The sequence below is a fragment of the Hyperoodon ampullatus genome (genome assembly GCF_949752795.1).
Source record: "Hyperoodon ampullatus genome assembly, chromosome: X".
Classification (NCBI taxonomy): Eukaryota; Metazoa; Chordata; class Mammalia; order Artiodactyla; family Ziphiidae; genus Hyperoodon; species Hyperoodon ampullatus.
The window spans coordinates 54,373,548-54,396,779 of NC_136913.1; the positions used below are offsets into that span (position 1 = coordinate 54,373,548).

At 48.8% G+C, this 23,232-nt stretch overlaps 1 protein-coding gene across 7 annotated transcripts; it reads right to left on the reverse strand.

Annotated features, from left to right (window-relative positions):
* Positions 1-511: 511 nt before the first annotated feature.
* Positions 512-18,357, reverse strand: LAS1L (LAS1 like ribosome biogenesis factor; the record flags this gene model as incomplete). 7 transcript variants are annotated; one of them, XM_079727914.1, is made up of 14 exons in its annotated part: positions 512-895; positions 2,806-2,956; positions 5,826-6,364; positions 9,943-10,090; positions 10,447-10,653; positions 10,985-11,035; positions 11,398-11,483; positions 13,224-13,333; positions 14,199-14,245; positions 14,530-14,814; positions 15,264-15,345; positions 16,175-16,244; positions 17,251-17,376; positions 18,152-18,357. In XM_079727914.1, 14 exons carry the CDS (start codon positions 18,340-18,342, stop codon positions 763-765), a joined length of 2,226 nt encoding a protein of 741 aa, XP_079584040.1. The 7 variants fall into 7 exon arrangements, with proteins under 7 accessions (XP_079584040.1, XP_079584035.1, XP_079584038.1 ...); XM_079727909.1 differs by having other exon boundaries at positions 2,806-2,953; positions 18,152-18,342; XM_079727910.1 differs by lacking the exon at positions 512-895 and adding an exon at positions 1,433-1,556 and having other exon boundaries at positions 18,152-18,342.
* Between the last annotated feature and the right edge of the window lie 4,875 nt (positions 18,358-23,232).

Consider the following 23,232-nt stretch of genomic DNA (forward strand, 5'->3'; position numbering starts at 1 on the left):
GCTCAGGGCTGACAGGGTAAGTAAGGCACTCTGAGTGTCTGAAGGAGTTGGGTGACCATAGAAGAACTCTGGTTCAGTCCCTTAGACATTTCTGTGTTCCAGTGCATACCACAGGGAAGTCCACTTCATCTTTTCTAGGCAAAAAGGTGACAAAGAAAGGTTTCTCTTTGACTTTCAACTGCTGTTTGGTGCCCAGTGAGGGCAGGCAGGTAAATGAGTCAGAAGTCTGCTGAATAGCAACAGGAAGACCTGGGTCTTCCAGCTGTCAGGGAGGTTCTGAGCAGATTCCCCTGATGCTGGCTGGGCTTTATGGCCAACAATGCCTCTTCTGGGGCCTGATGCTTCCTAGTGAGCTGGCCCCACACTACATTCCAATGAGGGGAATGAATATGGTTTGAGTCAGAAAAAAGGCATAAAAGGGGCAGTGGACCCAGATCCTGCTCTGTTATGATCCCACCTTTTCCGGAGCCCCCAGAATAAAGGAAGAAGCACACAACCCCTCATCTCACAAACACCAGAACAGTTGCCTGTTTATTGTTTTTCAAAACAAAAAACAAAATGAAACAAAGCTAAACAAAACAAAACATATTCAAAAACCTACTGTGATTTTGGATCCTACTGTGATTTTGAAAGCTGAGCTGATATGGCTGATGCAGGCTGTCTCCCAGCTTGTTTTCTGGAGCATTAGGTGCACTGGGGGAGTGGGGGAGAGTGGGCTGTTGCCCCAGTAGCACTGGATGAACACCTGCACCAGGGCTGGCATCAGAAGAGCTGTAGGCCACTTTTGAGCCCATGCAGCTGGCCCTGGCTCCAGAGAAGGCCGTCCAAGTTGCCACCGTCATTGCTGCCGTTGCTGCAGTTGCCACTGCCAATGCTGCAGCTCAGGCCCAGGGTGCTGCAAAAAGAGGGGAGAGGGGAGGTCAGTCAGGGAAGGAGGCAGCTTTAGGCTCTGGAGGGGCTAAGGGTGCTTGATATGTGTGTGTCTATGGGAAGGGCCCACCCTCTTGCTTGGCTTTACAAAGAGACTGGAACACATCTGAGAAACCACTTCAAGATGGGCCCCAGGGGTGGCTCTGCCCTGCCCTCAGTTGAGGGAGGAGGGAGAAAAGGAGTGGAACTTTTCAAATGAAACTTTATATAGAACCCCAGTACAAAAACCAGATTAAAGCAGAGCTATTTGGGTTGAGGTAGGAAAGGGAGACCCGCACCACCTTACCCCCAGGAAGGTATTAAAAGTGGCTGCCTTAATAGGCTTTCTTCTAAGGCCCTAGATCTTGGGGGCCCAGAGGACCCTGGGCTGGATCCTTCCCACCCCAATAGCAGGTTAAGGGGCCCAAGGCCAGGCTTAGGCTGCAGGGCTAGGCCCAGCTCCCATCTCAGGATTGCAGAACTGCCCTAGGGAGAAGACTGCCCTCCTCTTCCCTGGCGCTGCTCAGAACACTCTTGCTTCCCCTGCTTCCTGCAGGTCAAAAGTCCTTCCAGGTAGATGAGGGTGACAGCTGAGAGCAAAGCCATCATCTTTCCTCTCAGGGAGATCCACGGTTACACTAATGCAGCTGAAAAAACCCTTAGAGATGATCTAGCCCCATCCCCTCCCATCACTCACCATCTCACAGACAAGGGAACTGAGGCTCAGAGATGAAAAGGGACCTGTTCAAGGCCACACAGCCAAGTCGGGGTGGAGCTGCGACAAGGAGCAGGGGCGGGCACACTGGCTCCAGCTGAGGAAGTCTCCCTACTACAGGGGGTGTGGGAGTGGGCCTCCTTCTGGATATAACAGCTCTACCTACCCACACTTCACCTTGATACCTTGATGTTCATCAAGACAGCCCTACTCAAGGGAGAGGAGGTCTCTCTCTCAGACATGTGGGCCCCACTCCCAACTACAGACAACCTGGCTTCCCCCACTGCCTCCTCTCCTCTCCAAGAGGCCTGCTGCCCCGGCTTACAACAGAGAGTCCATGACACTGCCTTGGGCCTGGCCTGCTGCTGGGGTCCCTGGGTTCCGTAGCCCTCTCTCTGAATGTCTAGAGGAAGAGGGGCTCATCTCCCATGAAGTGGGCAGGCAGCACAGGGACAGACTGTTTCAGGGGCCCACAGAGGTCTCTCTCTGGTACTCACAGGATTGTCCTGGTCACAATGGCCCCGCATTCCAGAATGTACAGGCCCTCTGGACGGGCTCCTTTGTGTTACCAGCAGAGCCCCTCAGCAAGGGCTGCTTGGTTCCTGCCTCCTTGATGACCCAAGGGCTCCTATGCCTGTGATCCAGAGATGCGTTTCGAGGGACAGCATGGAGCCCTGCATAGGCCTTGCTACCAAGATGCCTGGACAGTGCAGGGGGGCCTACTGTTACTCTGTGCACCTTTGGACAAATCCCTTCCCCTTTCTGGGCCTCAGTTTTCTCCTCAGGAACATGAAGAAGTTAATTAGAGCACCCGTTCTTGACTTTTTAGGAGTGGTGGATCCTTTAGAGAATCTGTTGAAAGCTATGGACCTCTCCCTCCCCCCCCCACACACATACATACACACAAACACACACACACATGCACGCATGCACAAACCAGATGCAATCTGAGAGGGATGCCAAGCCAGTTCTATGTGGCTGCCTCACTGGTCCCCCACACTAGGGGCTGGGACTCCTGGCAAGGGCCCAGCCAGGGACTGGAGCTTATATTTCACTCATTTAGGCCCTGACTGGGGACAGTTACCTCCCCCATCCACTCCAATCTGTGTTCTTCCCTTCCTCCCTCCCTCCTGTGGGAGGCAGAGAAAGGGGTGAGAAATCCTGCTGCTATGGGCACTCACCTAGTCTTGCATGTTGGGGGTTCCAGCCGCTGGTCTAACACTGGCTGGTCCAAAAGATACATGGTGTCATAATTCTCCAGCATAAGCTCTGATGGGTCCTCGGTCTGACCTGGCATTCGGCCTAAGGGGAAAGAGTCCCATCGTACATCTTCTGTGGAGCAAAGTGAGGAGGCAAGAGAGGGCTGATGAGCTAGTTCTCATATGGGTGCACAAGCCCACCTACTCTGTCCATCCACCCACCTTACTTAGCCTGCTCAGCACAGGCTGTGTATCTTCATCCTCACTCCTCTCTTCATCATTTCTCATCATTTTTCCTCCCCACCTTAGCACTCCCCGTCCCTTCCATACTCTCCCATACACTCTTCATGGTCCTTCTATGTGTTCACATGCAGCACCTCCACCACAGCCACCCCCAACCCCCGCATACCATGCACACAACTATCACAACTGTAGACATTTTTGTTCCTCTCCACTCTTCTTCTCCCATTTCCCCAAACACGTCCCTACACAGATACAGATGACACCTTCTTCAGACCTGGCTGTATCACTGCCTCAATCGCTCACCCTCACCGCTGTTTTCACACACGCATATATATATATATTCTGGAGAGTCTGGATGCCCCAGAATTCCCACCGCAACTCCTCCCCAAACTGAAAGATACCTCTGCATATCTGAATGACCTAGATATCCTACACATCTATGCACAACCACCCCTCCCCTCCCAATGTGTTTGAGCGCCACATCATTTCTTAGTAGCCTTGCCTTGAGAGATATACATATAGGCCCACATACCACCTCAGGGTGAACACTCTCTCAGCAGTTATCATGCTCTCCCTGCCCCCTGCAAGGTCTTGTTGCCCCAGATGTGCACACAAAGAACATCCCTTCTCTAGGGAAGGCCTGTCTCATTGCATATCCCACCCCCTATAGATGCCTCAATATACATACATAAGCACACAGACCAAACCCTCCACTTAACAAATGTTTCCAGTTTTACTCCCTGCCTCTCATACTTCTCATGCACAGGCACACGAACCAGAGATATTAATGTCCCTGCATCTCCACATATGTGTATACACATACAGAGGAAGTAACAACAAGGGGGAGAGGGAAAGATTTCAGTGCCCTAGCCTTTCCACGTTCACAACCCCTCCCCGCCCCTGCCATACTCCACTTTGGAATGGACCATGTCAGGCACTCCCCACCCACTCTGTCCTATCACTTAAGTACCCTCCACACAGTATTATATTAAACTCCTTCCCCATCCTTACACTAGTGCATCCAGTGTTTTCAGGTGAAGCCTTCACTGCTGAGCTCCTCCAAGTAGATCCAGTTTCTGGCCTCCTGCATCTCCCTGGTACCCAAAGAATTCTCCCTGTCATTATGCCCCTGGCATTCTGGAAAGTATCAACCCTGGACTAGAGTCTTATGTTACTCAAAGAACCCCCGCAGGAAGGGCTGTACCTCTGCTTGCCCATCTCCCCATCCCTGGCTCTCTTACATGAAGGAAGTTGTGACTCTCTTAACACCCTGCATTGCCCTATGCATACAAAGACACCTTTGTACACAGGGACCATTCCCCCATGTCTGTCACTGATCTGACCATTCTCCCTACTCCCAACCCTGTCTACATCACTGCCCTTGGCTCTCTAGCCTGATACCTTTGTACATGTCCCCTCAGTGATAGCACAGACCACATAGGCCATCTCAAGATGGCTGTTTCACTGCCTGTTCTCAGGCCTTTCCATATCCCCCCACCTCTTGTTGTTTCCACTTCTCTCCCTCATACAGATGCCTCCTGGTCCCCATAGGTCTTAGCAACCCTGCCTCCTCTTCCAAAAACATATATGACCATGTGTGCATGTATGCACAGATGCACATACAGCCCACTTCACACCTTCTCTTTTCACAACCCCTACTCTCTCTCTCTCTCTCACACACACACACACACACACACACACACAATTCTGCCTGAGTCACTGCCCCTCCCTTCAAATATTTACAAACACAGCCCTCCTTGCTCTAAGAGATGCAAGCACATACCCATTCACACACACACACACACATAAATATGTTCCCCCATCCGTAGCACTCAGGGTCTTTATGTCCCAGCCCTTCCACACACATGTCCATATAAGGGCAAAGACTTCACTTTCCCCCTAAGCTCTTTCACTGCTTCCCCTTTCTCTCCCTATTGTTCCCCACCATGCCTACCCCACACCATACCCAGTCCCAGCCCCAGGCTCCATCACATGGGCTGTGCCCCATGTCTAACCCTGCCTCCAGCATGTACACATACACACATGCCCATGTGCACACATCAGACTGTTCATTCCTGCGGAGTCCCCCTGCCTTAAGGTTCCTGCTCCCCAAGCCAAATGAGGGCATTCAAAAAACCAACCTCAGGAGCTGACTCATGTTCCCCCACCTACCATTCAACCCCCTGCTCCCTCCTGGCTTTGTCTCACTAACTTGTATACTCACCAAAAAACTGCACTGCTCCTTATTCTCCCCCTTCTGATCTCATTTCCACTTTCACTGACTGAACACCCCTGGGTTCCTTCTTTCTCATACACACAGAAAAATCCTGTCCTATCACCAACCAGCCTCCAAGTGTCCATACACATTCACATATACACAGAAAGCACTATTCCTTGGCTCCTTGCCCTGATCACTGCACATGAAAAACACACGCAGAATCATACATGTATCAACCACCTAACTCTAGCTTTCTGTGTTTTGCTGCCCAGTGCCCACACCCACACCAACCTCTCTGAATGTGCTCTCTGCATGAGGCAGCTGGCAGCATGACAGTGCTAAGGTCCCTGGCGCTCACATGCTCCATCTTAAGGGGGAGGGAAACCAGCTGTCATCCACACACCAGGCTGTCTCCCAGGCTCGCCTCATGCTGGCTACCTCCTGCTACTTTCCATCCTTTCTCTAGGGTGAAGGGAAGCCTCAAGAGCCAGCCAGAGAGGGAAGATAGATGTGGAGAGAAAGTGGGTATCAGGCTTCTTACCTGAGCTAACTTGCCATGCAGAGCCCTCCAAAGCTCCTCTTTTCTGGGCCAGGAGCCTGGCATTCTCAGCAGTGGGGGACTCTTCCTCCATAGAGAAAGGCCCCACTTCCATCCTGTCTTCCTCCTCCTCATCTTCGTCGTCGTCATCATCGTCGTCGTCGTCATCGTCGTCGTCTTCATCACCTTCCTCCCCCTCCTCCCACTTCTGGTCATCATTTTCCTCTTCCTCCTCCTCTTCATCATCCTCTTCCATCTGGTCTTCCAAGGCCTCTTGCTTCTCCTTCTCATCTTCCTTGGCATCATTAAGGCTGCCCTGTTCCTCCTGTTGCTGGGCTTCTCCTTCAGGTCCAGAGCTCGAGCCAGCTGGTTTGAGGCTCCAATACAGGCTGTCCAGTGTGTACGGAGACTTCCCAATGGGGGAAGCCTCTGAGCCCTCCTGCACCAGGTTGTTTTCTCCACTCTGGGTATAAATGGAACAGATGCGCAGCAGCTTCTCCTGCTCCTCGTCTGGCAGGACCTGCCCCATGGCTTTGAAGATGCTGAGCAGAGGGATGAAGTAAGAAAGATTCAAAATCTCAAGTCATTTTATATCCCAAAACTCCAGTTTGAATTTGGTCTCTGAGCTTCCAGACCTGCCTCTGAAATGCAGTGCAGTAGAGAAGACAGAACACAGATACAACAGGACCATGGACCCTGAATGAGCTCCGTAATTCATCTCTGTGGCTCACTTCCACTCTCAGTAAAATGAGGACAATAAGGGCACTGTATGTGCAATCTAATGGAACACTGTAGAAAGAGCACAGGAGTAAGGACAGTATATCTGGATTCTGGTTTCTGGCCCCAGCTCTGACTTGCAGACTTGTTACTGACTTGCAGCCTAATACCTGGGGAAATCCCATTTCCCAATCTGTGTAACAGGATGATTAGGACTAGATTCACTGATTATCTGCGAAAGGCAGGATCTGTGCACAAGGAATCGTACCCAAGTGAGCTGCTGTTACTGCTGGCATGTGTCCCATCCTGCTGGTATGCTTGGGTTGGGAGAAGACCTCTGTGGTCCAGACTTCTCCAAGACCAGCAGCTTCCACTCTGTAGGCACTCAGGATTGGAAAGTACCTTGAAGGCCACTTATCCAACCTCTCCATGCTGCTCTTTTCATTCCCTCCCCCCATTACATACACATGCCATGTTCCTTCAGAATTTTGAAGTTTCCTTTACTCTTTCTCTTGCTGGAATTGCTCAAATGCCTCTAGGATTTTTTGGTTCTCCTCCCAGTTTCCCACCCATCCATATCACTTCCAGTCTAGAGCATACACATCTGGAGATCTGGCTGTTTGGTTCAGTCCCATCTCCTGGAGGTCTTGCACTGGCTGTCTTTTGTCAACAAGGCTACTTTTTTCTCTTATAAGTTACTTATAAGATACAACTGTGCCCCAAATGTCATTAGGGTTCAAGAAAGACTTTCTGACTCCATGGGAAAGATCAGGGGACTAAGACGGTCTTAGCATCCAGACTCCTACTTCATTTATTCCTCAAGCATGGAGTCAGCTCCCATCAAAGACAGCACTGCTGGCAATGAGACAGCAGAGTACAGTTCAGTTCAACAACATTTACTGAGGTTTGTTTGGGGCCTGGACTTGCATGGCATGCTGGGGCACAGAACCCTTGTCCTTGAAAAGCTTAGTCTGATAGAGGGAAGGAGACACTAGGGGAAATAGACATGGCAAGACAGAATCTCAGATTTGAGAAGTACTTGAGAGAATCAACATGACACAGTAGGTAGTGCCACCAAGTAAGATCGGGAGCAGAGGAGGAAGTTCACTTTGGGGCTGGGGTGGGGAGTAAGATGACCCATGCTCTTTCGGTCACAGTAAGGTGCCTGAAGGCCATCTAAGGGGAGATATCTGGCATGCGGTCAAACACAGGATGTTGAATCTTAGGGGAAAGGCCTGAGCTAGATAAAGAGATTTGAGCTTTGGTATTTTACTGGAACTAGTAAAAAAGCACAGGCATTTGAAGGAGGGAGTGGTAAACAGCATCAATGCGGCAGACAGGCAATGGACAAGGGCCCACTGGATTTGGTAATTAGGTCAAAGCAGCTCTGAGGATGAATGCCAAATTGCAGCAGCTTGAGGAGTAAGAAGGTAGTGAGGAAATTGAGACTGCTGAGTGCAGACTACTCTTTTGAGATGTTTTGATAGGAGAGGAAGGAGTGATAAGCTAGTGATAACCCAACAGAGGGATGCAGGGTCAAAGGAGACTTTGCTTGTGTTGTTGTTATTGTTGTCTGGTTTAAAGATAAGAAAAACTCAGGCACTGTTCACAGGTTGAAGAGTAAGAGCCAGTAGAGCAAGGGAGAGGCTGGGGTGAGGCCCCAGTGATGCTAGCAGAGGTAGCTCCAGAGCACAGGTGGAGAGGAGGCTTTGAGGTTGGGCAAGGCCACCTCACACTGAGACTGGCGACAACGTTGAGGGTAGCCGAAGATCAGTTCACGAGGGCTGGACCTCAGGTCAAGGGGGCCCTGCTGGAGGCCTCCATGTGCTTGAGGAAGCTAGGGTGAAATGGGAGGGGGGGTCGGGCTTGAGATCAGTGGTAAGGGTTTTCACAACAGTCAGGAAACAGGAGAGAAAGTGGGCAGAAAACAAGTAAAAGTTCAGACAAGCAGAACTGAGGCCTGGCTTGAGATTAAAAATCATACCTCTGCAGTGGCAGCAATCCGCAGGGCTATGTGGTTTTCTCCAGCAGAGCTCAGCTACCCAGACTGAGGAGTGGGAGAAGCAGAGTGGGGAGGATCACTCCCAGCTCGGGGGTTTGCAAGTCAGACACGTCAAAGGATGGGCAGAGCTGAGGATGCTGATGATGGGTGGCTGAAGTGATCAACCACAGATAGGACTGAGGGGAAGCAAAATTGAGGCGGGTAAGAAATGGAGGGATGGAGGTCTGGAGGCAGGCAAAGAGCAGATGTTGTGGGATGCGAGGGTGAGAACTGGTAGGACAAGAGGTGGTGGTCACTGAGTGGGATGCTGGGATGTAAGCTTTCAGAGGTGGAATAGCTCAGTGATGGAAATGGGCTGCTGAGTGTAGTGGAGAATGAAGGTCACTGGAGGTGAGAGCTGCAGTGTCAGATGGGTCACTCAAATGAAACAGATATCATTCCAGGGGGCTTCCCTGGTGGCGCAGTGGTTGAGAATCTGCCTGCCAATACAGGGGACGCAGGTTCGAGCCTTGGTCTGGGAAGATCCCACATGCCGCAGAGCAACTAGCCCCGTGAGCCACAATTACTGAGCCTGCGCGTCTGGAGCCTGTGCTCCGCAAAAAGAGAGGCCGCGATAGTGAGAGGCCCGCGCACCGCGATGAGGAGTGGCCCCCGCTTGCCGCAACTACAGAAAGCCCTGGCACAGAAACGAAGAGCCAACACAGCCATAAATAAATAAATAAATAAATAAAATCATTCCAGAAAGCAGGAAGAGAATTGGGTGCTAAAGCCTTCCATGAGTATGAGGGAAGTGGTTCAGGGTCAGGAGATGACAGAAAAAAAGGGAGATAGCCACAGGTATTTACAGGAACCAGCGCAATATTCAGTTTGACCACAGTGCCCAGAGTAGACTGGGTAATGGGGAATCACAGGAGGTATGGTTATCATGATAGGTTGGGGCAGAATCGGAAAGATCTTTGAATGTCAGGCTAAGAAGCCTAGACCTCATTAGGAAGGCAGTAAGGAGCCACTGAAGGTTGTTAAGCACCTATGAGAGGTATACTTTGGGAAGATAATAGAGACAGCACTGGGCGTAAAGTCAGAAGAATGGGTTCAATAATAAACAGCAGCTACCATTTATTGTGCACTTACTCTGTACAGGCCACTGTGCTAACCGCTCTAGGGGGGTTCTTGTCCATTTTCATACTGGACTCAGTTCGGCCACGTCTTAAGCTCTGTGACCTTAGGCAAGAATACCCTACCCCTCCCCTCTCTGGGACTCAATTCTCTCATCTGTTAGTAGGACGGGGACAGGACTAGGTGTCCTTGCAAGGGCTCGTCCAACTGTGCCATTCTAGGGCTGTGTGGCCCTGAGGCCTGCAGGGTCTCACCCTCTTACCGGATGGAATTCAAGAGACTTACAGCTGAAGGAGTTGGGGGCTGGCCCAGCAAGGTGAGCCCAAGCAGGACTCAACCACCTGGGGCCAGTCAAGGGAGGCAGGGCAGTTGAATAGCCTCCAGTTCTTCCTCGCTTCCCACTGGCTTGCAGAAAACCGGCGGGCGTTCCGTCCTGAGAGAGAAGAGAGGGCCTGAGGAGAAGGAACTAGAAAGCCCCCCACCCAATCTTGCACCTCGAAAAGCTTGGCTCTGCCCATCCCTGTCCCCCCAGACTCCGACTCCCCATTCTATACCTCCTAACTGCTCAAGGTATTCAGGACCCTTTGCCCCAGTCCAGTTTACTTGGCTCTGAGAAGAAAAATGTGAAGGGAGATTTGTCCACTGCTGCTGCGGGGCCTTCTTGGGCAGACCTAAACCTTTCACAAGGGATGTGTCCTCCTGGTGCTATTCAGTCGAGAGCTGAGCACAGTGGCAGATGCTCTTGCCTGGGCTGCATTAGGCCCTGGGGCTAGGGCTAGTCTCCCTCACCAGTCTTGGTGTTAGCCACGATCAGTTCAATGGTCCATCTGAGGATGTAGGTGGGCCGGATCCCGGTGTCCCCCAAGGCTGGCAGCTCAGAGAGCATCCTTTCCAGCAGGGCCTGCGTGAAGGTCTGGGAGTGCAGGCCCCTGAGCAGGGGCTGCCAGAATTGAGAGAACGGCCTTGGCACCAGGACATCGTTCAAGTCCACGTTTTCTGGTTTGTGAGAAACACCCATTGACAGGAAAAGGGGAGATAGGGAGGGAGAGAGAAGGAGGGAGGGAGGGAAGAAGGAGAGGAGAGAAGAGAGCGAGAAAGGGAAAGAAAGAGAGAGAGAAGGAAGGGAGGAAGAGGAGGAGAGAGAGAGGGAGAAGAAGAGGGGGTCCCACCAACAATAACAGAGTTGCCACCGCAGAAAAGGAGGAAAGAGGAAAGTAGAACAGCGGGGAGAGAAACCAGTTAGTATCTGGTAAACAACAACTGACTCAAAATAGAATATAAAAGAAAAAGAGCTCTGGTTCTAGCTTCGGCTTTGTCAATAACTCACTGTGTGACTTTGGGTCAGTACCTTCCCCTCTCTGGACCTCAGTCTGCCCATCTGTAACATGAGGATGTTGGACTAGATGACCTCACAAGGCCCTTCCAGTTCTGCTGTTCTAGCTCTCTAGCAAGTGGCTAGATCACAATTAACATGGCACAATAATGGCATTAAGACCCCCACCCCCACCCCAGCCCACCCCAGCCCACCTCACCCCACCCAATTCCAGGCCACCTAAGGATAGCCCAACAACTACTTATCAGTGGTGCTACATGTTCTGCTCAGCCAAGAGGGCTTCCAGTAGCTATGGAACAGCAGTAAACAGCCCTTACCTCCCAGTCCAGAGCCACCCAGCCCACCCCTGGTGTTCTTGCCCAGGATACACAGTACCCTAAGGCTGCATCGAGCCTCCAGGACCCTACCTTCATAGTCTAACTGCAAAGCTGCCAACTGTTCAAATGTGGGGATGAGAAAGCCGTCATCCAGAAAAGCATCTAGCAGAGCCTCCCTGGAGCAAGAGGACACTAAATTAAGTAAACTGAAACAGGCAGAAGACCCTCTTCTACTCCCCTACCCACTCCCAAGGCAGCTAATGCCTCTGACTCAAATGGCCAAACCAGCATGGGGGAAAAGGAAGGCAGCTGACAGTTGCTTCTCAGGCCTCAGCCTCCCTGAGTCAGGGGCTGAGCCAAAGACTGGGATCTGTGGGTTTTGAACAAGCATTTACCAAGCACAGGCAAATCCAAGGCCCATAACAAGGGCAGTAGTGGCTTAACAAGCCCGAAAGCACAGATGAAGAAAAGTCCCAGGCCCACAAAGGAGTTAAATGCCTGAGGTTATAGGGCCAAGGGCTTTTAGACTTTAGTTCCTGCTCAGTCTTTGTTTCCCTTGACAGTCCTCCAGTCTCCTACCCCTCCCCTTCGCCCTGGTTACCCTCTTTCAGATCTTACAAGCAGAAACTTTGGGGACTCAATTGCTGGGCCAAATATTATATTATCCTCATTCCTACGGACCCCAAGAACCCAGAACTAAGATACAGAGTTTAAAAGTATAAGCTATAGGGGTAATCTCTCAACCCCATCTAGCTCAAACCAAAACCAGCAACACCCAGCTGTCTCCTCCAGAGCTAGCAGTTCCCTATAAGAGGCTCTCCTGGCTGACTGGGCTGAGGGGGAACAAGTGCTCCCAAGGTGTCTCAATGTCTGGAGGGTTGTCATGCTCAGATCCCTCCCTCTACCAGGCTCAAGGAGGAAAGAGTTGTCCTTCCGTCCATCTCCCATCTCCTCAGGTCAGTATGCAGGAAGAGCACTTAAAACAGTCAGCCAGTTGCCTGCTCAGCATGACCAGGCAGACACTACTGTATAGCACAAGCATAGTTTTCCAAGCTACTGAGGGGGCCACCACTCACCCCGTTACTGAAGGGTACAGCTAAGAAGCCTAGGCTGGGCAGACACTGATAAAACACCTTTGGAACTACTGGTATCCCGGGAATAAAGAAGACGCCAGGGACAATCTTAACCTGCACTGCAGGATCCCCACCCAGGCCCACTCTGCCACATACACCACCTTCCTATACTCTCCGCTCCATCCCAGATTCTTTCCAACCTCTTCCCAAAGCCCTTTCCAGCTGAATGTAGGTAGCAAGACCCAAAGAGCCAGGGAGGAAAGGAATGGATAGACACTGTCTGCTCTGACTGAACTGAGTACTACTTTGAGGGGAAAATAAGGCTCATGGCCATACTGGGTGGGTCAGTGAGGACTTAGTCTTTGGAGGATCCAGGCCCTGGGAAGGCCCCTCCTCTCTCTCCTCAACCACAATTATCCAGGGGATGTTGATCCCCTCTAACAGCAGCTCAAGAGACCAGCAGTGCCTACCATATATCTTTTACCTCAAACTCGGACAAGAGATCGGCAGTGAAAAAGCAAAAGATTAATGGCTTTTCCTAGTTGCCAAGAGCTCCACATACCACTGGACAAACAGGAACAAAGCTGGCCAGGGGATGGATGACAGTAGACATTCCTGCCTCTGGCCATTTCAGTTACTCAGAGTAGGCAAACCCCACCTGGTAGCTGGCGGGGCTTGGGGAAGAGGATCATGTGAAATGCAGGGTCACCCGTGGGGGGTCAAGATTATCCCTGGGATTTCCTACAGCAGAGGTTGGCAAGCTGGGATATGAAAACCAATTTCAGTGAGGCTGCTACGCTCTACCCTAGAGAGTAGGCAGCCCCTGATTACCTAGTTACACACCTGTTCTCCCATGTAATGCCCTTGAGCTCTGCCAGGATGCATTCTACAGGTGGGGACAGGTTATTCCACGCCTTAATGGCCTGAGGTAAATACCTAAATTTCTCCAACACCTGCCAGCAAAGAGGGTCCCATCAGAAGGCTGGTTCAGCCAGGTAACACCCCCCCATCCCTCCAGGATTCCTTCTCATAGGACCTCTCAGCATGTCCCTTCAGGGGATATGGCAGGGTATGCAGAGGTGAGCCCACAATGTCCCTATTGGTCCTGCAACTAAAAATATCCTGACCCTCAGACTCCATCCAGACTTTCTCTTCTTCCTCCCTCCTCACCCCCCAAATTCCCTTGTTATTGTGGCTGTCAATAACCAGATAATCCAATACATAGATATCCAATGGGGGCATTTGGTTGGAGTTGGGCAGAGACCCTTGGACCAAGGGGTGAAAGGAAGCAATGGGTTATGGAAGAAAGTGAATCAGGAGACTCAGGTTCTTGTACTGGTTCTATCACTAACTGCATATGTGACCTTGGGCCAGTCATTTCACTCATCCATGCCTTCAATTTCTTCATCTGTGAAAAGGAAGGGTTGAGGTGAATGGTTTCTAAGCTTACCTCCCTTCCTGCTAAAACAGCACCCCTCAAGCTCACCTGATCTAGGAAGGTTCTTGGACGCCATCTGCTGATCGGCTGTAGTACCGCAGGTCTATGCAACCACCTAAGCCCTGTTGTTCCCTACCACCCAGTGGGACCGATTATCCACAAACTTCCAGTGGTGTGGAGGATCAGCCAACTGGACTCTTCTCCTCTTGTCTCCTTCCTATTTCCCCCCTCTCTCTTTCCAAGAAGAGCTTTGGAAGAGCTTTCCAAGCTTTGCCACTTTTCTTTCAATTTCATTCTCAAGACTTCTCTCAGGTAGCTGGCAAGAGGGAAGAAATGGCTGGGGCAGATGAGAACAGGCCAAGTCAAGGGCACTTTCTTACCTTATACTGCTCCTCTTCATAGGATACCAGCAGTTCTCGGGCTCTTTCTGAAAACAGAATAGGGAAACAGATAGAGCAGCCAGCCCTGTGCCTTGCTCCTGATGGAATTTTGAGCCCTCTGACCTCATTTCTTGAGTTGTAAATTGGGAACTAGAATTCTTGGCTCTCCTGCCTCACGGGGCTCAAGGAAGATGATTTGTGACAGTAATTGTTTTAAGCTAAGCCTCACTACAACCCCAGAGGAAATACTGAGCCAGGGAAATAACCAGAGTCAACCGTAAGCCTGAGTCTTCCAAGCTCATGGGCCCCTTTCTGTATCAAGGACACCTACCATACAACTCTTTATGTCTCAGAGCCTTTTGCCAATGCGGATCAACCTCTTTGTTGCCTTCGCTGTCTCCATCAGCCTTAACATCCAGCTCTGCACCTTTCTCCTCAACCTTAGGCTCTGGTTTCTGTTCTGTGATGTCATCAATGACAATGTTCTTATCTTCCTCTTGGTCTTCTTCATCTGTCTCTTCCCTGTCCTCCTCCAACTCCCAGGTCTCTCTTAGGCTGTTCTCCAGTTGGCGGCACCAGTAGGTCTTCTGGAGCCAATCCAGGACAAAGTAACAGCCTAAAGGAGGGGAGGAAGGAAGGCAGTGCCATGGTAACAGCCCAGGCAAGCAGCTCCTAGCAGGCCTCCAGCCTCATCTTGCAAACATTATGGGGAGGCCCCAGGTAAGAGGCTTGGCTCCAAGGAGGCACAAATCTCAAATATCTAGAAGCAGTCCCTCTTGCTCTGGGTTATCCCCCAGTTCTTTGCTTCCTCCCACTCACCAGCACATTTCCTAGAAAAAACTTATACCAGACTTGAAGATGGGATGTCAAAAATGGCACGGGGCTAGCAAGTGGGAGAACAGAGACCCCTTAGAGTTTGTGTCCAAGGCAAATGCCTCACTTGCCTCACCCTAGTCTCAGCTCTGACCCCAAGTGAAGACCCTCCTCCCTCTCTCTCCCCCAACAGTGCCACCTAGCCCAGGCCTCGGGGCTTAACTGTGATAGGTATACTCCCTGGGGACTCACCCCTGCGGCAGTCATTTATATGGGGCATTTTCTTGTGGGTCAACTCATGGCGAAGTTCAACAATCCAATCTGGAATGTTCACCTGATTGTGGGGGAGGGTGTGAGTGCAGAAAGTAGAAAATATTAAAGCAGAAAGGGCCACAGAGATGAATTAACCTGGCTTCTCCCCATTTTACAGATAGAGAAACTGAGCTCCTGAGAGGAGGTTCCGTTCTTAGTGGCAGAGCCACGATTAGAAACCAGGTCTCCTGATTCTCTTTACGCTCTGTGGAAGTGATCTTGAAAATCGGAAGACACTCGCCTCCCCCAACCACCAACTACCCTCCTCCAATGAAGAGATTCCTGTGAATGAGCATTAACAATCACCTTCTTCAGCCTCCCTCTGCCCTTGTCTGTACCAGTTGCTCTCCCAGAATACCCTTTACTCTCCCCTCTCTTCCTCCCTTCCTCCTTCTCTCCCAGACCTCCTCCAGGAAGCTTCTTTTGATGGCTGAGAACTTGTTTGCCATCTGGGTCTCTACACGCCTCCCATACTCACTCAAGGCAGGAATGTCTTGCATTTTCACCCTGCTTGGCTGAGTTTGGCTCCTCCTTCAGACTGTCAACCAGAGGGCAGGCACTTTAACTGCCACCTCTTTCCTGTCCCCACTCAGGGGTGCATTGGGGTGCTTCAGCTTCACCTGGGCCACTCCCAGCAAGCTGGGCAGGCCAAGCCCACTGAAGATAGCAGCCATGAGCAAGGGAGCAACTCTGCTTCTTTCAAGCTGGAAGCCGAGGCTCCGGGGTTCTTGCTGGGCTTGGCTGACAGTGGTGGGATGAGCTAGTCTGACTGTACCCACATCACCCCATGCCCCATTTAGTGAGTCCTCCTGAGAAGAGAGAATTTAGCAAGGCCACTTTATCATACACACCTCCTGAGCCAGGAACTTGAGAGGGAGCTTGGCAAACTTTGTCTTCCTCTCCGAGATAAGGTTCACAAACCTGAGTGTGCGGGAGAAATAAGTGGCATAGCCCAAGTAACTGTTTTATTCAAAGCAATGGGGCTTTAAAACACCTTGCTGAGTTACTGACACCTTGCATTTCCACAACCTTTCCAATGACTGTTCTGTCCTGTTCTTATGGTTGGTGTCAGCCAGAGCAGGAATGGTTCCATCCAGTCTAACATTTACTGAGACTCTGCCCTGTACTGAAGCCATACAAATGAATAAGACACTGCTCTGGCCTTGAAGAGTTCAGTCTAGGATAAATAATCATGACATAATATAACATATTATGCTAGAACATAATACGTTATAAATGCTACAACAAAGGACTACATCAAATGACACGGGGAGCACAGCTAAACAATGGAGAAGGTAAGAAGAGCTAGGGAGGACCTCAAGGCAGACAAGGCAAACAGTATGAGCTAAGCAAAGACTCTGACAGATGAGAAAACTCAGAGGCAATCTTTTTCCTAATGTACATGATACAGCTAGAACCACTCTGAGTCACTTTGTAAATCAGGAACTCCTGGCCCATGTCTCCATTTCCACAACTCAGTAACCGTTCAGTGTTCGTGGAGAGAATGGAAAAAAGGTGTAGATAGGGGTAGGATTAGAAAATCCACATTAAATCATGGCCAAGGACATTGAACCATGCAGAAAAGTTCCTCTGGGTTAAAGAGTAAAAGGGGGAAAGTAAATCAAACTGTCAAGGCTGGAAGAGACCCATAGAGACCACTTGGTCTGAACCACTCCCACCCAACATTCCAAAGAGAGGGGAAGAAAAACGGAAGAAAGAAGGCTCTCAGGAAAAAAGAAGAATGTGTGTTAACAGGGGGTACCAAAATCTGTCACATCAAGCAATCACAAGGTGACCCATACACAGGGACACACAAGGCTTTTTGCTTCAGGTAGAACCCAAAGCCAAACTTTGCTTATCATGTGCTAAGCCCACGCCCCGCCCCTCAAAAAACCACCCCCCACACCCCTACCCATGTAGGTCTTACCTGACCAATGCCATGCCATAGAGCAGTCTAAGTTCATCAGTGCCCAAGCCACCAGTTACATCCATGAGCTTACAGCGTACCAGGTCAGCAGTAGAAGCCACTGCCAGGGGGAGTTCGTTGCCTAACCTAAAGGGCCACAGTCCAGCACCATCATAAAGGTCCTTTACACAGGCCCACCCTCCATCTCAGAACCTAGGTTGTAGGTTATTGCAATTATATACTGGCTCAAGAGTGTGTGGATAGACACAAATCAAGAAGCTGGGAAGAGGGAGGGTAATGTCCCTGGGATCCAATACTACACAGGACATGAGAGGCTGGTTTAGGGCATACAAAGGATATCTAACTGCTACACAGCCAATCAATAATTAAGCGTGGGCACACCCCTTTCTTTCACCCTGAAACCCTCAACTCATTCACCTAGAAAAGACCTTATTCTTGGAGACATTAGCCCCTTGTCTGCTCCCAACTAAATCTTACCAACTGGACTTAAGTGCTCCATTCAAACATGCTTTTGCAGGCAAGCTCCCCCCACCCCCTTCGTATTTCGAATCAGAAATCCACCCTAGAGTGCTACTCCTTAAGACCAGGCTGGCTCAGCCACAGCGGTGCCCTCTCATCGGCACCCACCCCAAGATGCGAGAAGGTAAGGGTCAAAGCTCACAGACTTGACAAAAGGGCTGTTGAGGCACATCCCGTTTCTTTCCGCAAAAGGGATTAGTGCACGAGCTTGGCTGCGACCTTCCCCCGGGCAATTGGGAGACAAGCAATGCCCAAACCACGCGTAGGGGGGCCATTAGGCATTTAGGAGAAAACTGGGTAATAAGGCCTTACGGAAATTCTACAAAGGAAGAGGTGAAGTGCCACCAGCACGCAGGCAGGAGGGCTAAGCCTGCCGCCTTACCTGCTCCTCCACACGGTGATGCGATTCAGCGCGTACCGCTGCAATTTATGGTCATCAGAGAACAGATACACTGTCACCTGATCCCACTCGGCCCTACTGAGCCAGGCGACCACGATGCGCTGGGCCCAGAGTGGCGGCGACCCTTTCTCTTTGATGCACTTCCCGCACCACGCACTCCACACGCGATCCATCCCCCGGGGACTCAGGCCTGGCTCAATCCCGGATTCCTACCAGACACCGGGCTCGTTGTCAGGCTTTCGGCCACCGCACTCCGAACAGCCTCCAGCTCAACGTGCTACCCTCACTCCAAACCGCCGCCGCACCAGCAACCAGTGGGAGTGTGACCCAGACGCAAGCCCGCCTCCCACCGTTAGCACGGCAAATCGAAAAGCGAGAGCTAGAGGCTGACCTAACTACAAATTTCTGGAACGGCCTCTCCGACCGGAAGTGTTCTTTCCTCAAAGCAACCGTACCAGCTGCAAGCGTTCAGCCTCAAGGTTCCTCTAATTTCCTGGTTGCTAACGGGATTCTGTCCCAGACCCGGAGGGACACTTCTGGACTGCAGGAGAAATTTTAGTTTGCGCCCCCTGGCGGGAGGGGGAGGGATTGCGGTCGTCCAGTGTACTGGAAATGCGCTTATGTTTTCATTGCCATGAATCAATACCTGATCCAGTAAAACACTATGGACTCTAAAGCAAGACTGCAGAGCAAATATCTAGTATCTAAATATCTAAAGTTGGGTTAAAAAAATCTGCTGGGTTTCCCATCTGTACAGTGAGGAGCTTAGACTGAGTGATCTCTAGGTTCTTTTCCATAACTGAAAATTGTAGGATTTTACTCTGCCAGCATTCCACTGCTATGTTGGTTTCAACATCCACAAAGGTATACTTAGTTTTTATGCACAATTCCTTGGGATTCTGGAGTTCTGGAGGGGAAAGCAATATTATGAAACCCTTCTGATTTTATGGGTTGGCTAAAATATGTTCAAGACTCTGTCCCAATCTTTCTCACAGAAGTTATTTTCCAATCTAACACATGAGAGAGAACTGTTGCTAACACTCTATCAGCATTGCTGGGAGTAACTCTTTTCCACTTTACAGCAATAAATTCCAATCCATTCTCTATATGTGCTTCTTTCTCCAGCCATCTTCTCCTAAGATCTAGTCTGCCCATGGTTCTTGAATGATAGTTACTCTGTCCTGAGTAGCCATGCCAAACAGTAGGCCAGGTGTCTTCCAGAAACCAGATACCCTCTCCATGTTCAGGCTCTTAGCTGTGTGCAGGCAAAGACATGGAGATGGCTTATATGACCCCTTAAGATTCAATCCAGTCAGAGGAGTTGCCAGGTCTACAGGAATCATTCATGAACATTTTGGTTTAGAGGATATTTTTGGATAGTACTTTTCAGGTAAAGGTCCCTATCCTTCCCCATTCCTTCCCTATGAATTTGAGGGTTTCCCTATTCCATGTGTTCCAAGAAAACTTGACAAAGTACATAACAGAGTACCATGTCTAATATGTGGCAAATGAGGCCTGACACCTATTGAGAATTAGGAATTACTGGATCAAGTCTGTTAAGTAGTGATAGCTTTGAGGAGGCACTGTATTAGTTTCCTGTGGCTGCTATAACAAATTTCTACAAACTTGGTGGCTTAAAACAACAGAAATTATCTCACAGTTCTGGAAGTCAGAAGTCTAAAATCAGTACTGTTTGGCTGAAATCAAGGTACTGGCAGGGCCAGAGTCCCTCTGGCTGCTCTAGGGGGAAATCCATTCCCTGTCTTTTCCAGCTTCTGGAGGCTACTGGCATTCCTTGGTTTATAGCCACATCACTTCAGTCTTCAAAACCAGCATCTTCAAATGTCTCTCTGCTTTGTCTTCACTTCACCTTTTCTTGGTGTGTGTAAGATCTCCCTCTGTGTACCTCTACTACATGTGATTGTATTTAGGGCCCACCTGGATAATCCAGGGCAATCTCCCCACTTTAAGAACTTTAATTTAATTATATCTGCAATTAAATTTATTTTTAAAATTAATTTTACTGTATAAAATAGCATTCTTTTATTTATTTATTTTACCATACAAAGTAATGTTCACAGGTACCAGGGATTAGGATGTGGATGTTCTGCCGGTGTGTGGGGGGGTGCAATTCAGCCTACCACAGGCACTATGGAATCTATCCTAGCACATGCTCAAGAATCCTAGGAATCCCTAGACATTTGATGCTGCAGGACACCTCTAGCTGTACCAGTGGGCTTGAATTAAATGAGCACTCTCCAAGTCTAAGGCATTGTTTGTAAAATCTTAAAGTGGATCAAATTTGTCTTCAAGCTACTGCTTCCCCTTATATGTTTCACCATTTCCCTCCCTCTATCCACCCCCAATTTGTGCATCCCATTCACCTAAGGCAGTCCTAAGGCCCCTTCTGAGCACCTACCTATAAGTAGATGCCCTTCAAATCTCCAGCTCTGATCCTAATCTTTCTCTGGAGCTCCAGACCCATTTAATCATTGCACTCAATATCAACCTGTCCAAAACTAAAATATTTTCCCTGTAAGTCTGCCCCCATCCAATAGCCTTCAATCCTAGTAAATGGCAACACTATTCACACAGTCATCCAAAGTTCAGTCTCTGCACTCAGACAGCTTGGGCTTGAATTCTAGCTTCACCACCTACTATCTGTAAAAATTGAGCAAGTTATTTAACTTCTATATGCCTCATTTTCTTCATTTAAAAATTGAGAAAAAAAGAGCACTTACTTCATAGGACTCTTATGTGGATTAAAAGAGATAAGTGTAGAGCCCTTAGAACTGTGCTCAGCACATTGTAAGTACTTGAAATATTACCCTATACTGCTTTTAACAGTATCATCATCCACTATTCCACTTTCTCCCTCACCTCCATGCTGACCTTCCCCACAACTGCATAATCTGTCTAGTAAATTCTACTTACTATTTTTTAAATTCAGTCCTCTCCTTGACTTCCTCATGGCCATTGCTCTAGTTCAGGCCTTGATCCTCTCTGGATCATGTACTACTTTCCTAACTGGTCTCCCTGCCTCCATCCCTTACACAGCAGGGAAAGGGTTCTCATAAACTGGAACCTAATCTTGTCAGAATCATAAATTCCTGGACTATTTTCCTGAAACAGCAGGCATTAAATGGCTTTTGAAGCATTTTTACAATTTGGTTCTAACATACCTTATGTCTCGTTACTCCTTGTAGCACATTGAAGTTACAGCTGGTCTCTGAACATGCAAATCTCCTGTAAGCCTCTATGCCTTTATCTCTTACATTAGCACTATCAATAATGTTATTTCCTCCCTCTTTTTGGCAAACAATTATTCATCCTTTAAGATTCAACATCCTTTGTCAAATCTAGTTCTCTCATGCAGAGTAAATCTGTCAGGCCCTTCTCTGAACCACCACACCACTATCCACATCCTTCTGTTGGAGGAAGAGAAGGAAAGAAACATTTGCTGAATGCCTACCACGGGCCAGGCCCCATGCTAAGTGCTTGATAACACTAAACTTTATCTGAGCCCAGGGCTCCAAGAAAGCAGCCACAGTTGAAAAACTCCCTCACCCTTTCTTGTTCTAAAAATGATGCTAATTGTATAGTAACACATTGCCCTGGCATATTCCGAGATCAGACCCTCACCATACTTTCTCATGACTCCCGTAGACTTGGGAAGACTCTTTTGTTTACCTACCTCTATAAAACTCTAAATTTACTTGCTTTTCTTTGAGCCTTCTCCCTATGGCTATAACCTGAATAAAATCATCTCCTTAATTGCCCTGTGCATTTTATCTTTCACGTAGTGCTCACAATTTGATGAAGTTGGTTTTATTCTCATCAGTTTACAGATGAGAAAACCAAATCTCAGCTGCATGGCTTTAAACGGTGCCATTAAGAAAGGAGGGGAATGCAATTCCCTCCCAGTTATATATGGCTCTGAAGCCCAGGCTTTCCATAACCTCAGACATAGGCTATGATTTACCTGTTTAAAGATCTGATTCAGACGATGAAAGCTTCAAAAGTGGGGAAATCCAGGGCTTCAATCAGGCTTATCCATTGGTAAAATTGGGGTATTAACATCCCCTATTATGATTGTGTTACTGTTGAATTCCCCTTTTATGGCTGTTAGTGTCAGCCTTATGTATTGAGGTGCTCCTATGTTGGGTGCATAAATATTTACAATTCTCATATCTTCATCTTGGATCGATCCCTTGATCATTATGTAGTGTCCTTCTTTGTCTCTTCTACTAGTCTTTATTTTAAAGTCTATTTTGTCTGATATGAGAATTGCTACTCCAGCTTTCTTTTGATTTCCATTTGCATGGAATATCTTTTTCCATCCCCTTACTTTCAGTCTGTATGTGTCTCTAGGTCTGAAGTGGGCCTCTTGTAGACAGCATATATATAGGTCTTGTTTTTGTATCCATTCAGCCAATATGTGTCTTTTGGTGGGAGCATTTAGTCCACTTACATTTAAGGTAATTATCGATATGTATGTTCCTATTCCCATTTTCTTAGTTGTTTTGGGTTCGTTATTGTAGGTATTTTCCTTTTGTTGTGCTTCTTGCCTAGAGAAGTTCCTTTAGCATTTGTTGTAAAGCTGGTTTGGTGGTGCTGAACTCTCTCAGCTTTTGCTTGTCTGTAAACGTTTTAATTTCTCCATCAAATCTGAATGAGATCCTTGCTGGATAGAGTAATCTTGGTTGCAGGTTTTTCTCCTTCATCACTTTAAATATGTCCTGCCTCTCCCTTCTGGCTTGTAGAGTTTCTGCTGAAAGATCAGCTGTTAACCTCATGGGGATTCCCTTGTGTGTTATTTGTTGTTTTTTCCTTGCTGCTTTTAATATGTTTTCTTTGTGTTTAATTTTTGACAGTTTGATTAATATGTGTGTTGGCGTACTTCTCCTTGGATTTATTCTGTATGGGACTCTCTGTGCCTCCTGGACTTGATTAACTATTTCCTTTCCCATATTAGGGAAGTTTTCAACTATAATCTCTTCAAATATTTTCTCAGTCCCTTTCTTTTTCTCTTCTTCTTCTGCAACCCCTATAATTCGAATGTT